Source organism: Schistocerca cancellata, chromosome 11 (genome assembly GCF_023864275.1).
Source record: "Schistocerca cancellata isolate TAMUIC-IGC-003103 chromosome 11, iqSchCanc2.1, whole genome shotgun sequence".
Taxonomy (NCBI): domain Eukaryota; kingdom Metazoa; phylum Arthropoda; class Insecta; order Orthoptera; family Acrididae; genus Schistocerca; species Schistocerca cancellata.
Genome location: NC_064636.1, coordinates 108045943 through 108062390, shown reverse-complemented (window position 1 = coordinate 108062390; position 16448 = coordinate 108045943). Strand labels below are relative to the sequence as shown.

Here is a 16448-nt window from a genome sequence, read left to right as displayed (position 1 = left end):
TGGTTGTGTTTTTCATGGAGGGAGCTTGCGCCCGTTGTTGTTTTGCTTGGCACTATCACAACACAGGCCTACATTGATTCTCACGCACGCACGCACGCACGCAGGGTTGTCACGATCACGGCGTTCGCACCTTGTCGTGTTCCTGTACCTGTTGGTTGTGCAGTGCTTTCTTCAGGAATAAAACATTGCGCACCTAGGGACCGATATTGAGGGATTTTGCGAGTCAGGGCCCCCTTCGCATGGGACAAGCCCGCGCTCGCAGAGGCCCAGGCTAGCTTTCCTTCCTCCATGTGCAAATCTCTCCGCCTTTACTGGCACTATGTCCGACACGAGAAAGGCGCCCCGCTCGTCCGAGGCTTCGAAGAAGCAGCAAGAACTCGACGCCGAGAGAGACACTGACTTGCATCACACTGGCAATGCAACGTCCAGCCAAGCCGAGGAAGATCCAAATGAAAGCATGAAGCTTCTTACCGACTTGATGCCAACGACTATCATGTGTTCTACGCCAACAGAAGAACTTCCCGGACCTGCCAAGAGGGAAAGTGCGGACGAGGCAACCCCGAACTGTTCAGCTAGCGAAAACCAACACAAGGAGTCCCGCCGCATCGCCGATGAGGAGGGATTCATTCCAGCCAGTCGGACGGCTCCTGCGCGAAAGATTACGAGTGCTGCTCCTATATCAACAAACAACTCTTTCGCGGCTATGGACGCCGAACCAACCTACCAAAGTGACACCCTGGCCACCACAGCCCAGACTTCTACAAAAGCACAGAAACCTCCTCCCATCATCATTGAATTCGAGGCGGCGTATAAAATCCTATTGCAAACTATTAAGGGCCTTCTTAGCAATCCTTTCCAATTCAGAACAGCTGGTAAAGACCTCTACAAGCTTCAAACCGCAACTACTACAGATATTTTCAAATAACTTCCGGGAATTCAGCCAGGTAACACTTTCAGCGACCGCCGATATTTCGGCGGGAGAACACCCCGCCATTTTCAAGGCAAACTGCAACGGACAGGCGGCGTACATGCAAATTTAATACCTCGGTTCTCGGACCGAAGCAGGAAAGATAACACACACACACACACACACACACACACACACACACTGAACACTAGTGCCACCAAAGATGACCAAAGTCAGAGCTATCGATAGTGAGACTATGAATTCGCAGGTGAGGCAGCATTGACTCTGTTCCTCTGTTTTTTGACAAGGGAGAGAGCCGGATTCCAAACAGAGTTTAAACAGAAACCTCCATCCCTGTTAACGAGGTTGCTCGCTAATTTAATCTCAACTGCCTCCCTAATCACACGTCCAGCTATTGGGACAGTATGATTAGGGAGGCAGTTGAGATTAAATTAGCGAGCAACCTCGTTAACAGGGATGGAGGTTTCTGTTTAAACTCTGTTTGGAATCCGGCTCTCTCCCTTGTCAAAAAACAGAGGAACAGAGTCAATGCTGCCTCACCTGCGAATTCATAGTCTCACTATCGATAGCTCTGACTTTGGTCATCTTTGGTGGCACTAGTGTTCAGTGTGTGTGTGTGTGTGTGTGTGTGTGTTATCTTTCCTGCTTCGGTCCGAGAACCGAGGTATTAAATTTGCATGTACGCCGCCTGTCCGTTGCAGTTTGCCTTGAAAATGGCGGGGTGTTCTCCCGCCGAAATATCGGCGGTCGCTGAAAGTGTTACCTGGCTGAATTCCCGGAAGTTATTTGAAAGTTGTATACGCCAGGAGAAACTCAGGTCTTACTACAGATATTATCAAAGTCACAGAGGAAGTCTCAAAAAGGCAATGGGGATTTTATACCTATTCGCCTGACAAGCCCATCAAAAAAGTCATTCGAGAGTTTCCCTTCAGTTTCTCGTGTGATGATCTGAGGGAAGAACTGGAAGCTATCGGAATTGTCCCCAGGTCAATCTCCAGAGTGCAATCGCCTGGAACTCATAAAGACACCCCCCCCCCTCTTTATGGTAGTGCTCACGGACACACCAGATAACCGAAAATTACTGACAAAGAAGATCATAGCCAACACAGACGTCACAATTGAGGAACCCCGGGGCAAACGTGGCCCCACCATCTGCTATCGATGCCAAGGCATTGGCCATGTAGCCCGATACTGTGCAATGTCATTCAAGTGTGTGAAGTGCGGCCAAGAACACACTTCCAAAGATTGCCCTAAGGACAAAGACACTCCTCCCACATGTGTCCGTTGCAACAAAGCTCATAATGCTAGCTACCTTGAATGTGAAGTCATTAAAGCCTATAGGACTAGACAAAAGGCAACCACTCATCAGGGTCTCACTTATGCTGCTATTGCAGCTGCCAGGAGAAATACAAATGTAGCAACAACCAATAATGCTTCATCCTCCACTGCAGGCATACAGAGAATCAACCTCCACCACCATAGGCGTACTCAGTTTATTCCCCATCGCCCAGCTCCACCTGCTCCGACCATCGCTGCACCTCAGCAGCACATAATCGGTGCTGGACCGCCAACAACTCAGGCACAACACAACACTTCCTGTCAACAGTTCAATCTGACCTCAGTCATGACGAAAGCTATCACTGATGCCCTTCAGGCTATCATGGCTACTATTCCGCAACAGATATCTGCTGCAGTTCAAGTTGCCCTACAGGCCATTCCAAAGCCAACTTCCACCACCCAATATGGCAGCTAGATTTGGGCTAACTGTGTGCACGTGGAACGCCAATGGAATTCGCAATCAAGTAGGAGAGTTCCGTCAGTTCCTCCAAGATGAAAGAATCGACGTGTGCCTGGTCACCGAGACACACTCGAAACCCGACATCCAAGTACGAGTAGCCAACTGCAGCTGTTTCCGGACGGACCGGCCGACTGCTGGTGGAGGAACAGCAGTATATGTAAGAAATTCCTTGATGCGTCACGAACTGCCACTTCCAGCATTAGCCACAGTAGAAGCCACATTGGTTGCAGTCCAGACGTCAAGAGGTCACATGCAATTCAACTGCTGCCTTCCCCCCCCCCCCCCCCCGCCCCTCCGGGGCCATCTAGAAGAAGCAGACTTTGAGGTGCTACTGTCACAACAAGGAAATCTTTTTCTTGCTGGTGACCTTAATGCCAAAAATACCAACTGGAACAGCCGCATCACTAACATCAGCGGACGTCGTCTGCTGCGAGTTGCAGAAAGAAACCACGCAATCATTGTGGGACCATACGACCCCACTTGCTTTCCGAACAGAGGCCAGAGTGACCTGCTGGATACAGCCATCATTAAGGGACTTCCCAATGGTGTTACTGCCTTTACCAGAAGGGCCCTTACATCTGACCACGAACCTGTCACTTTTTATGTCGACCTCGTCGGCATTAATAAACCGCCTAGACACTATCTTGATATTCGAGGAATTAGCTGGGAAATATATCGCCAACTGCTTGAAAGAGACCTTCTGGATACACCAGACCCAGAGACAGCAGGAGCAGAAGCCACTCTGTTATACCTAACATCTAAAGCTGCAACAGAAGCTACACCTCCGAGACGGCCTACACCACCAAAAACTCACCAACTGCCTCCACCTATCATAGCAACCATCAGGGGAAAAAACCGAGCATTCAGGGAATAGCAGGCAACGCGCAATCCAGCCACAAAGCGCCTGGTAAATCGACTGCAACGAGAAATCAGGGCAGAAGTAGAAAAACACAGGAATCAAGTCTGGGCAGATAAGGTTGCACTGCTACCTGTGGCTGGGTTTTAGTATTCTTGAGTGTGTTTCTATTGTGGTTGGGTAAATACGAAAATAGGAGCGAAAACATCGCGAAAAACTGAGTTACATCCTAGAACAGGGGCGGGCAGGAATTCTGCACGTGTGCGGTGCACATGCACGTGTGCAGTTAACATGTTCTGCGTCCACACAGGGGCAAGCTGGCCACCCGCTTCTCACCCCTCCCCACCATACCGTCTCTCCGCTTGTTCCTCTGTAATGCGTTTTGTTTCCTGGCCTGCTTTATTAAATGAAGGAATAAGGTTAGTAGGAGTGCTTGACAGAACTCATGGTTTGAAAGAGTACCTATTACCTACGATACGTTTTATTTAATTATCACAGGTGGAGTTTACAATACGTTTAATGTCTGGAACAAAATTTCTACATACAGACAAACGCAAACAGTTACGTAAATTTTCATTACTGATGTTTGTTTTTAACCGAGACTTATTAATTTTCATAACAGAAAAAAATCTCTCACAAAAGTATGTCAAGCCCAACATTGACTATCTTCATGGCTTCACGATGGAGACGAGGAAACTCTTGCTGTGGAAAGTCGTGATAAAAATCTATTACACGTCTCGCCAAAAGGAACTTGTCTCTCAGACGAGAATTACACTGTAGATCTATTAATTCCATTTGCAAACTGAGATGAATATGATCTACAGAAACCAGATTCTCTCGAGAACTATTCAAAACCTTGGGATAAGTAAGATATATCCCCAAATCACTTGAGAAATTCCTCTTTTATTGCACTAAGAACGGCAACATACTGAAATTTATTATAATGGCGTTCAATATTAAACTTCCGCTCACCAGCGACAATACTGTCACATATTATACATTTCCAATTTTCACGTTTTTACCACAGAGAACAAATGATTCTCCCATTCCTTTTTAAAAGATAGCAAATCTCCAATTCTCCGTTTCCTTGATTCACTCTGCATTTTCCGGTTATTGAAATACAACGTTCACTACGTAGTGGTCGCTTCGCTTCAACGTCCGCAGCTTAGCCTGGCACTACACTGCCGCAACCTGCCGGCTGTCGCCACAGCCTCGGTCGACGCCTGCACGCGAGCAGCACACGTGCAGCGCTGTGCGCTCGTGAGCCGCGTGCAGCGTTCGCCCGCCCCTGTCCTAGAAGATAGGTTAACTCACAGCAAAAAACTTTCTCATCGACATCGTTTGGTTGCAGATGACAAGCTACCTGTAGTAATTAACACAAAAGTGATCCAGAAAGTTCATGTTCACCATATGTAAAGGTATTTGCAAAAAGAAATGATCTGTTGTTTGAAGTAAAAATACGCATAATTTTATAATCATTTAACAAAATGTTCGCATTGCAGAATAAATAAAAAAAACGAAAACCCACTGATGATGGCTCAGTGGTGCCGAAACATGTTTGGGTACTGAGAAAAACGGTGTTTTGCATAACGAGCGGACCTCACATCCAAAAATTTTTATGCGCTCAATTTTTAAACTTGCTCTACACGCGAATGGTATCAGTGAGGGGAAGTTGTTACGGTCCCCTTGTAAACGGTTTGTCCATAATATGGACTCTTCCTCGGGTCGTAGTCTCGCAAGGTTTGCAGGAGAACGTCTGTGAAGTTTGGAAGATAGGAGATGAGGTAGGAGCGGATGTAAACCTGTGAGGGCCGGTCGTGCGTCGTACCCGGATAGCTGAGTCGGTCACTGCCACTGCCACGGCGTGTTCCGTCAGAGGGCCAGCCGTCCTCTGTAATACGAGGGTGTGTCAAACGAAAACCTTAAATTTGTAATAACAAATCGAAATTTCGCGCCGTTATCCTGTAAGTTGGTGAGGGTGCTACAAACAGCGTGCAGAACGGCCTGTAGGTGGCAGCATGGTGTAGATGCACACATACCGTCGCAGTATCAGTATAAAGATGGCCGACCCACTTGCATCAGGGAAGAACAGCGTTCTGTTATTCGTTTTTTGCGTAGTGCAGGTGTCAAACCTATTGAAATTCATCCACCAATGAAGGTTCAGTACTGTGATGGATGTTTGTCACAGCAGGCAGTCTACGAATGGAGTAGGAAGTTCGCAAATGGTGTGACTTCAGTGGAAGATGCTCCTCGTCCAGGTCAGGCACAACGAGTTGTGACTCCACAGAACATGGCAGCAGTTGAAGCCGTACTGAAGGAAAACCGCCGAGTGACACTGAATGACATTGCAGCATGTTTACACATTAGTCATGGGTCAGCACACCACACTGTGCATGATGTGCTCCAGTTTCACAAAGTGTCTGCAAGATGGGTGCCACGGCAGCTGACTCCTGAAATGAGAGAACGACGTGTTGATGCTTGTGAAGAACGGGAAGGTGATGGCTTCCTTGCAAGAATCGTTACTGGGGAAGATACCTGGGTTCACTTCCACCAACCGGAAGCAAAGAGAGCGAGCGAGGAATGGCGCCATTCCTCATCACCAAAAGCAAACAAGTTTCGATCAGAACCGTTAGCAAGGAAGGTTATGCTGACTCTTTTGGGACGAAAAAGGCGTCATTTTGGAGCATTGCATGCCCAGAGGGACTACTGTCACCAGTGCATCATACACAGATCTCCTAGAAAATCATCTGCGGCCTGCAATCAAATCAAATCAAAGTGACGTGGATTGCTGTCAGCAGGTGTCGTTTTGCAACATGACAGTGCAAGGCCCCACACTGCCCGTACAACAGTTGCAACAACCACAGACCTGCATTTTGAGCGTCTTCCTCATCCACCGTACTCACCAGACCTTGCTCCAAGTGATTTTCGTATGTTTGGACCACTCAGAGACGCAATGGGAGGAAAGAATTTCCGTTCTCATGAAGAGGTACGCCTCGCGGTGCATAAGTGGTTGCGCGGACTACCAAAAGAATTTTTTTCTAAAGGAATTTATGCACTTTGTAAGCGCTGGAGGACTTCCATTGAGCGTGGGGGAGATTATGTTGAAAAGTGATACAGCTTTGTACCACTTCTGCAAATAAATAATATTTTAAAAAAATGTTTAAGGTTTTCATTCGACCCACCCACGTAAAAAAAAAAAACTGAGTATAGGATTCAGCGATGAATGACATCCGCCCAGATAAAATGCCGAGAACAAAAAAAAACGTACTGAATTAGAGTCCTGGCCTCGCATACAATTTTATTCTGCCACGAGGTTCCATGTGATTGTACTGTTTTTAAAAATACTCACCTTGAAAATTTATAGAACGTTGCGTTCGTTTAGAGAAATTGTCGAAACGTTTTCCCACTCTGATGTTACCGTCTTGAAAATATTGTCTATGAAGGATTTGACAGCTTCTGGAGGCGATGAAAATAAGTGGCCTCCCCGTTTTCTTCTTTTTAAATGTATTCGCAATTGAAGCTACGGACAACCATCAGCTGTATAACGGAATGAGAACCAAAATTCGTGCTGGACTGCCACTCGAACCCATATTTCCGTTTAAGGGGGAACAGTCCCCTCACCATAAGGCTATCTGTTGGTCTACTGATCAATTCTCTCACTATTTTTTCTTCCTTGTGCCATACGTTTTCCCCCTTCTCCAATAATATTCCGTTGCAATATGACGTCATTCTGAGCAGTGCTGTTTCTACTGCGGTTTGGAAGATTAATTATAATCACCCTGTACACAATGCTGTCGATATACGCAGTTTTGGATCTGGCTGTGAAGTGTGCTCGGATAGCCAAAGGATTTGCATTCCAACTGCATCTAGTTTCAAAAACAAGAAATCATAGGAAAAACTACGCCAGATTCCTTGAAGTAACTCTAAAAACATTATATTTGAATCAAGGAATTCAGAAGATTTTAAAGCATGAAATGGAATCAGAATCGAATTATGTCCTTATCACTTTACCACAGAACAAGTATTTCATATTTATGTGTTAACTACACTTTCACTTTTTTTTTGTATTTTAAGGGCGAGGCCTTCATTTACTTTTCTCCTGCACGCTCCATTAAATACGGCCGCAAGAAGGAGGTGACGTGTCTATTTAGTTTTTCTGTATATTTGTTTTCTGAGACGAAACTGATGTATTTTGCAGAAATGTCGAGAACGATGGATAAATCACTACAAAAGGGACACAGAAATATTAAATAAATAATTTTTTTGAAAAAATGGGCTCTGCCATGTCCTGGTAGCTGGTGCTTTCAGAATTATGAGAAGCCTAACTTATGAAGCATAAACAAATGAAGTGGTGAACACCACCGTCGTGAAAAGGTTGTGGACAGACGCCGACAAGCAAACTCTGAAGCAGTCGGTACATTGGAAAACAAATAAAAACGACGGAACTACTCTACTATAAGCAATGGTACACTATGTGATCAAAAGTATCCGAACACCCCCCCAAAAACCATACATCTTTCATATTAGGTGCATTGAGCTGCCACCTACTGCCAGGTACTCCATATCAGCGACCTCAGTAGTCATTACACACCGTGAGAGAGCAGAATGGGGTGCTCTGCGGAACTCACGGACTTTGAAAGTGGTCAGGTGATTGGGTGTCACTTGTGTCACACGTCTGTACACGAGATTTCCACACTGCTAAACATCCGTAGGTCCATTGTTTCCGATGTGATAGTGAAGTGGAGACGTTAAGGGACACGTACAGCACAAAAGGGTACGAGCCGACCTCGTCTGTTGACTGACAGAGACCGCCAACAGTTGAAGACGGTCGTAATGTGTAATAGGCACAGATCTATCCGGACCATCACACAGCAATTCCAAACTGTCTCAGAATCCAATGAAAGTACTATGACAGTTAAGCGGTAGGTGTGAAAAAGTGGACTTCATGTTCGAGCGGCTGCTCATAAGCTACACGTCACGCCGGTAAATGCCAAACGACGTCTCGCTAGGTGTAAGGAGCGTAAACATTGGACGATCGAACAGTGGCAATACGTTGTGTGGAGTGCCTAGTCACGGTACACAATGTGTCGATCCGATGGCAGGGTGTGGGTATGGCGAATGCCCGGTGAACGTCATCTGCCGGCGTTTGTAGTGGCAACAGTAAAATTCGTAGGCAGTGGTGTTACGGTGTGGTCGTGTTTTTCACGGAGGGGGCTTGCACCCCTCGTTGTTTTGCGTGGCACTATCACAGCCCAGACTTACATTGATGTTTTTAGCACATTCTAGCTTGTCACTGTTGAAGAGCAATTCGGGGATGACAATTGCATCATTGCCGCGCGGAATTAGCCGAGCGGTCTGTGGCACTGCAGTCATGAACTGTGCGGCTGGTCCCGGCGGAGATTCGAGTCCTCCCTCGGCCATGGGTGTGTGTGTGTTTGTCCTTAGGATAATTTAGGTTAAGTAGTGTGCAAGCTTAGGAACTGATGACCTTAGCAGTAAAGTCCCATAAGATTTCACACACAATTTTTTTTTAATGCATCATTCATCACGATCGAGCACCTGTTCGTAATGCACGGCCTGTGGCGGAGTGGTTGCACGACAATAACATCCATGTAATGGACGGCCTGTACAGAGTCCTGACCTGAATCCTATAGAACAACTTTGGGATGTTTTGGAACGCCGTCTTCGTGCCAGGCCTCACCGACTAAGATTCATACCTCTCCTCAGTGCAGCACTCCCTGAAGAATGGGCTGCCGTTCCCCAAGAAACCTTCCAGCACCTGAGTGAACGTATGCCTGCGAGAGTGGAAGCTGTCATCAAGGGTAAGGGTGGGCGAACACCATATTGATTCCTGCATTACCGATGGAGGGCGCCACGAACTTGTAAGTTATTTTCAGCTAGGATACTTTTGATCACATAGTGTATGCGTAGCAACGATAGGAACTAAAGCTAAGAAGCTAGTCGATTAAGACACACGAGGGGATAGAATGGCTGGGCTATGAGCTGATATGGGAGGTCCAAGAAAAGAATGTTTGAAAGAAAAGAAAGGAAAGCAAAGAGAAATGGTAAGGCGATACTCACTATAAGCGAGCAATCCGGCTTCGCGTCTCAGCCTGGCACAAATTTTCATTGTTGTCATTCAGTTATACAGATGGCGGTTGTCCTTATTCGCCACTGCAAATACATTTCTTGTATTTCATAATGCTTGCAGTCGCTGTTCCTTCAGATAAGCATGTGTCGGAAGAGATACTGCATTTATTTATTTATTTATTTTTGAAGGAATCTACATAGAAAAGCAACTGAAATCACTCGAGAGGAAAGTCCACTGGGCCTGACGAGATACCAATCCGATTCTACACAGAGTACGCGAAAGAACTTGCTTCCCTTCTAACAGCCGTGTACCGCAAGTCCCTAGAGGAACGGAAGGTTCCAAATGATTGGAAAAGAGCACCGGTAGTCCCAGTCTTCAAGAAGGGTCGTCGAGCAGATGCGCAAAATTATAGACGTATATCTCTGACATCGATCTGTTGTAGAATTTTAGAACATGCTTTTGCTCGCGTATCATGTCGCTTCAAAAAAAAAAAAAAAAAAATGGTTCAAATGGCTCTGAGCACTATGGGACTTAACATCAATGGTCATCAGTCCCCTAGAACTTAGAACTACTTAAACCTAACTAACCTAAGGACATCACACAACACCCAGTCATCACGAGGCAGAGAAAATCCCCGACCCCGCCGGGAATCGAACCCGGGAACCCGGACGTGGGAAGCGGGAACGATACCGCACGCATGTCGCTTCTGGAAACGCAGCATCTACTCTGTAGGAATCAACATGGATTCCGGAAACAGCTTTATTTGTTCGCTTTATTTGTTCATGAGAACCAGAAAATATTAGATACAGGCTCCCAGGTAGATGCCATTTTCTTTGACTTCCGGAAGGCCTTCGATACAGTTCCACACTGTCGCCAGCTGTGTGGCTGGATTGAAGAGTTTTTAGCAAACAGAACACAGCTTGTTGTTCTCAATGGAGAGACGTCTACAGACGTTAAAGTAACCTCTGGCGTGCCACAGGGGAGTGTTGTGGGACCATTGCTTTTCACAATATATATAAATGACCTAGTAGATAGTGTCGGAAGTTCCCTGCTACTTTTCACGGATGATGCTGTAGTATACAGAGAAGTTGCAGCGTTAGAAAATATAGCGAAATGCAGGAAGATGTGCAGCGGATAGGCACTTGGTGCAGGGAGTGCCAACTGATCCTTAACATACACAAAAGTAATGTATTGCGAGTACATAAAAAGAAGGATCCTTTATTGTACGATTATATGATAGCGGAACAAACACTGGTAGCAGTTACTTCTGTAAAATACCTGGGAGTATGCGTGCGGAACGATTTGAAGTGGAATGATCATATAAAATTAATTGTTGGTAAGACGGGTGCCAGGTTGAGATTCATTGGGAGAGTCCTTAGAAAATGTAGTGCATCAACAAAGGAGGTGGTTTACAAAACACTCGTTCGACCTATACTCGAGTATTGCTCATCAGTGTGGGATCCGCACCACGTCGGGTTGACGGAGGAGATAGAGAAGGTCCAAAGAAGAGCGGCGCGTTTCGTCACAGGGTTATTTGGTAAGCGTGATAGCGTTACGGAGATGTTTAGCAAACTCGAGTGGCAGCCTCTGCAAGAGAGGCGCTTTGCATCGCGGTGTAGCTTGCTCGCCAGGTTTCGAGAGGGTGCCTTTCTGGATGAGGTATCGAATATGTTGCTTACCCCTACTTATACCTCCCGAGGAGATCACGAATGTAAAATTAGAGAGATTCGAGCGCGCACGGAGGCTTTCCGGCAGTCGTTTTTCCCGCGAACCGTACGCGACTGGAACAGGAAAGGGAGGTAATGACAGTGGCACGTAAAGTGCCCTCCGCCACACACCGTTGGGTGGCTTGCGGAGTATGAATGTAGATGTAGGTTCATGGGTTACTGTATAAAACTGTATTGATGATACAGGTACGTGTGTGTTTGCAGCGCAAGGAAATCCCGCTGAAGAGCGAAGCCGTCCTCGCCGCCCTGTACGTCAACGAAAACCGCCAGGAGGCGTCGGCGGCGAGGGACTCTGTGGTAGAGGAGGCTGCCCGGCTGGTGAGTAGATGCACCAGGCACCCAGGGTTGCCAAGCATCTGCATGAGAAATGTAACATTGCACGCATACACGCACACGCATACACGCACACGCATACACGCACACGCATACACGCACACGCATACACGCACACGCATACACGCACACGCATACACGCACACGCATACACGCATACACGCACACGCATACACGCACACGCATACACGCATACACGCACACGCATACACGCATACACGCACACACGCACACGCATACACGCATACACACACACACGCGCGCGCGCACACACACACACACACGCGCGCGCGCACACACACACGCACACACGCACACGCACACGCACACACGCACACGCACACGCACACACGCACACACACACACGCACACACACACACGCACACACACACACACGCACACACACACACACACGCACACACACACACGCACACACACACACACATTATCTCAGGAAGGCAGACTATCCAAAGCCAACTACGAGAGGCATTTCAAAAGTCCATGCAAAAATAAAACCTACTTACATGTTACAAGGATGGTTTGCAGCTGTTCAGGAAGAATCCGCAGGACTTTAAGCGTCGTTCCGTCACTGTGGATGAAACATGGATACGTTACTATACTCCTGAGACCAAAGAACAATCTAAACAATGGGTTACCAAGGGAAAATCTGCACCAAAAAAGGCGAAGACCATTCCTTCGGCCGGAAAGGTTATGGCGTGTGTTTTCGACATAGTCTCTTTTCAGACTTATATACTTCGTCCATCGCTGTTCTAATTTTGTGATCGCTTCCGAATAATAGGAGTTTTCCAAGTCTTCAAAATAGCTATTAGTTGCTGAAATCATCTCCTCGTTTCAATAAAATCTTTGTCCCACCATCCATTTCTCGAAATTCGGGAACAAATAGTTGTGGTGTCACCGCCAGACACCACACCTGCTAGGTGGGACCCGCGTGTCGCCACTATCAGTGATTGCAGACCGAGCGCCGCCACACGGCAGGTCTAGAGAGACTCCCTAGCACTCGCCCCAGTTGTACAGTCCACTTTGCTAGCGATGGTTCACTGTTTACATACGCTCTCATTTGCAGAGACGACAGTTTAGCATAGCCTTCAGCTACGTCATTTGCTACGACCAAGCGAGACGCCATATTCAGTTACTACGTCTTCTGAACAGATAATATTGTGAATCATGTACCGTCAAGAGCGACGTTCATCATAAATGGATTAAGGTTAAGTATCCAACTAGCTACGTCCGCTTTCTGAATTCTGAATCCTTGTCATGTTCCACACCTCGCGTCAGTATATTTCTTCCCTCCTGACGCCAGCCTGCGTGAGCTAAAACGCGCGCATTTGGGCCGCCTCTAGTAACACGATGTTAGATCATCTGCTAACTACAACAGTAGCCCGAGGGAGCGAAGCCTTGAGAATAGGGGGGATGTGAAACGAGGTGGAATCCTACTTCCAATAATTTTGCGACCACAACTGCTGAGGTGTGTGCTGGTGCATTGTCGTCATAGTGAAGGACCTATTTGCGGTCCAATTGCCGGGATATTTCTTGCAGCTCGGTTTTCAAACGGTCCAATTACTATTAATAATATGCACTTCTAATATTTTTACCCTTTTCCATATAGTCGATTATCCCTTGTGAATCCCAAAAGACAGTCGCCATAACCTTTCGAGCAGAAGGAATGGTCTTCGCCTTTTTTGGTGCAGATCCTCCGTTGGTAACCCATTGTTTAGACTGTTGTTCGGTCTCAGGAGTACAGAAATGTACCCATGTTTCATCCACAGTGACGAAATGCCACTTAAAATCCTGCAGATTCTTCTTCAACAGCTGCAAACCATCCTTGCAACACTTCACACGATTCCGTTTTTGGTCAAGTGTGAGCAATCGCGGAACCCATCTTGCAGATAGCCTTTTCATGTCCAAATGTTTATGTACCCGTTCATTTGAGATGCCCACAGCACTAGGAATCTCACGCACCTTAACTCTTCTGTTATTCATCACCGTATCATGGATTTTATGAATGATTTCTGGAGTCGTAACCTCCACAGGCCGTCCAGAACGTTCAGCATCACTTGTGCCCATATGGCCACTCCGAAAATTTTGAAACCACTTATAAACTGTTCTCGTGGAAGGCGCAGAGTCACCGCAATGTTTATCAAACTTCTCTTTAGTCTCCTGAGGAGTTTTTCCTTTCATAAAGTAATCTTTAATCACCACATAAAATTCTTTTCGTCCCTTTGACGATCACTCGACTTCCTTGATTCACACGAATGCCAAACACAAATAAAGAGACCAATATGGCTGAAACTTGGCGTGCGTTCTGTCCAAAGATACTACTAACCAAACATGACCTCGATACGCGCGAGTGGTGCCATCTCTCGGACTTTGCACGGACTTTTCAAACTCCTCTCGTACACCTAAATCTTGAAAGTTATCTAAACAAATAAAAAAATGTGACTGAAGTACTCTGTTCCCAATTGTAGGCCTGAGCTGTGATAGTAAATCAACTGTCGTAAAGTGAAGGCGAAGCTGCGCTGTAATAATAATTAATTGTCGTAATGAAAAGGGAAGGCATCCGTACTGTAAAAGTTAGCAATCTGACTGCAGGAATTTTGAACAGTATAAACTGCGTGAATAATTAACTTGGACATGAAACATAGTCATTGGCTTTGCAAAATTTGATCACAAAAACTGTATCTGAATAACGTAAGTTGGTCCTGAGTGAATAAATAACACAATCAAAATTTTTCCTCCTTACCTCGAATCTGCGCAAATCTGGACATCGCGTTGCTGTCTTGGGCGCCGCTATCCTAAAGCTGCAAATTACTGTATCTACACAGGGACACTCGAGAGGTGCAATGAGTTCTCTGTTAATTGCAAATCGAACATACAGGGTTATTACAAATGATTGAAGCGATTTCACAGCTCTACAATAACTTTATTATTTGAGATATTTTCAAAATGCTTTGCACACACATACAAAAACTCAGTTTTTTTAGGCATTCACAAATGTTCGATATGTGCCCCTTTAGTGATTCGGCAGACATCAAACCGATAATAAAGTTCCTCCCACACTCGGCGCAGCATGTCCCCATCAATGAGTTCGAAAGCATCGTTGATGCGAGCTCGCAGTTCTGGCACGTTTCTTGGTAGAGGAGGTTTAAGCACTGAATCTTTCACATAACCCCACAGAAAGAAATCGCATGGGGTTAAGTCGGGAGAGCGTGGAGGCCATGACACGAATTGCTGATCATGATCTCCACCACGACCGATCCATCGGTTTTCCAATCTCCTGTTTAAGAAATGCCGAACATTATGATGGAAGTGCGGTGGAGCACCATCCTGTTGAAAGATGAAGTCGGCGCTGTCGGTCTCCAGTTGTGGCATGAGCCAATTTTCCGCGGGCCACGCGTGAATCTTGCCCGCACGCGTTCAACCGTTTCTTCGCTCACTGCAGGCCGACCCGTTGATTTCCCCTTACAGAGGCATCCAGAAGCTTTAAACTGCGCATACCATCGCCGAATGGAGTTAGCAGTTGGTGGATCTTTGTTGAACTTCGTCCTGAAGTGTCGTTGCACTGTTATGACTGACTGATGTGAGTGCATTTCAAGCACGACATACGCTTTCTCGGCTCCTGTCGCCATTTTGTCTCACTGCGCTCTCGAGCGCTCTGGCGGCAGAAACCTGAAGTGCGGCTTCAGCCGAACAAAACTTTATGAGTTTTTCTACGTATCTGTAGTGTGTCGTGACCGTATGTCAATGAATGGAGCTACAGTGAATTTATGAAATCGCTTCAATCATTTGTAATAGCCCTGTACTTGGATGGATCATCCGTTAAGTCTTCATCTGGTAGCAGAGTGGTCAGCGCGACGGAATGTCGTACCTAACGGCCCGGGTTCGATTCCCGGCCGGGTCGGTGATTTTCTCCGCCCAAGGACTGGGTGTTGTGTTGTCCTTATCTTATCCGTTCATCCCCATCGACACGCAAGTCGCTGAAGTGGTGTCAGTTCGGAAGACTTTCACGTGGCGTGTGGCCCTAGCCACGCGGCAGTTACATTTTTATCCGTTAAAAAATATTTGTAAGAGAAAGGTTGGCAAGAAAATGAAACATGCACATAAATGCCAACACTGTTGTTTTTTGTATGGAGAACAAGTGCTCAAGCCAGATTTTAAATTTAATGAACTTCTCAACATCCAAGCAACACACTTTCATATCTCTGAAATCTAGTAGCGTTCAGTACAATAACCAAGTTCGTTCGATGGCGCAGCGCTAGTAAAAAATATCATCATTATTGTATTTACCTGACATTCCATTAGATTTCTTCCTTCTCAAATCAGTTTCATAGTCATGTTGATTGAACAAAAGCTAAATTTTAACTTGGATGATAATTGTTGTGGATTGGCAAGACAGCCAACCCACTATGAGGAAGCCGAAAGGCACGCGTTTAAGCTCACGCAGGCTGGCGTGAGGTCTGGAACAGGACACGGAAATGAGACTAGTAAAAAACGTACGTAGCTTCTGGAATACTTAACTTTAATCCATAATTGGTGAACATCGCTCTTGACGGTACATGTTTTACAGCATCAATAGTAACTGGTAATTGCGCCTTGCTAGGTCGTAGCAAATGACGTAGCTGAAGGCTATGCTAACTATCGTCTCGGCAAATGAGAGCGTAATTTGTCAGTGAACCATCGCTAGCAAAGTCGGCTGT

At 46.2% G+C, this 16448-nt stretch overlaps 1 protein-coding gene across 1 annotated transcript in view; it reads left to right on the top strand.

The window, feature by feature from the left end:
• LOC126108454 (speckle-type POZ protein-like) overlaps nt 1-16448 on the top strand; it is a 152480-nt gene that overhangs the window by 67211 nt on the left and 68821 nt on the right. The window contains exon 3 of the mRNA XM_049913667.1: nt 11605-11718. Within this exon, the coding sequence (XP_049769624.1) occupies nt 11605-11718 (114 nt within the window). The remainder of the gene's footprint in view (nt 1-11604; nt 11719-16448) is intronic.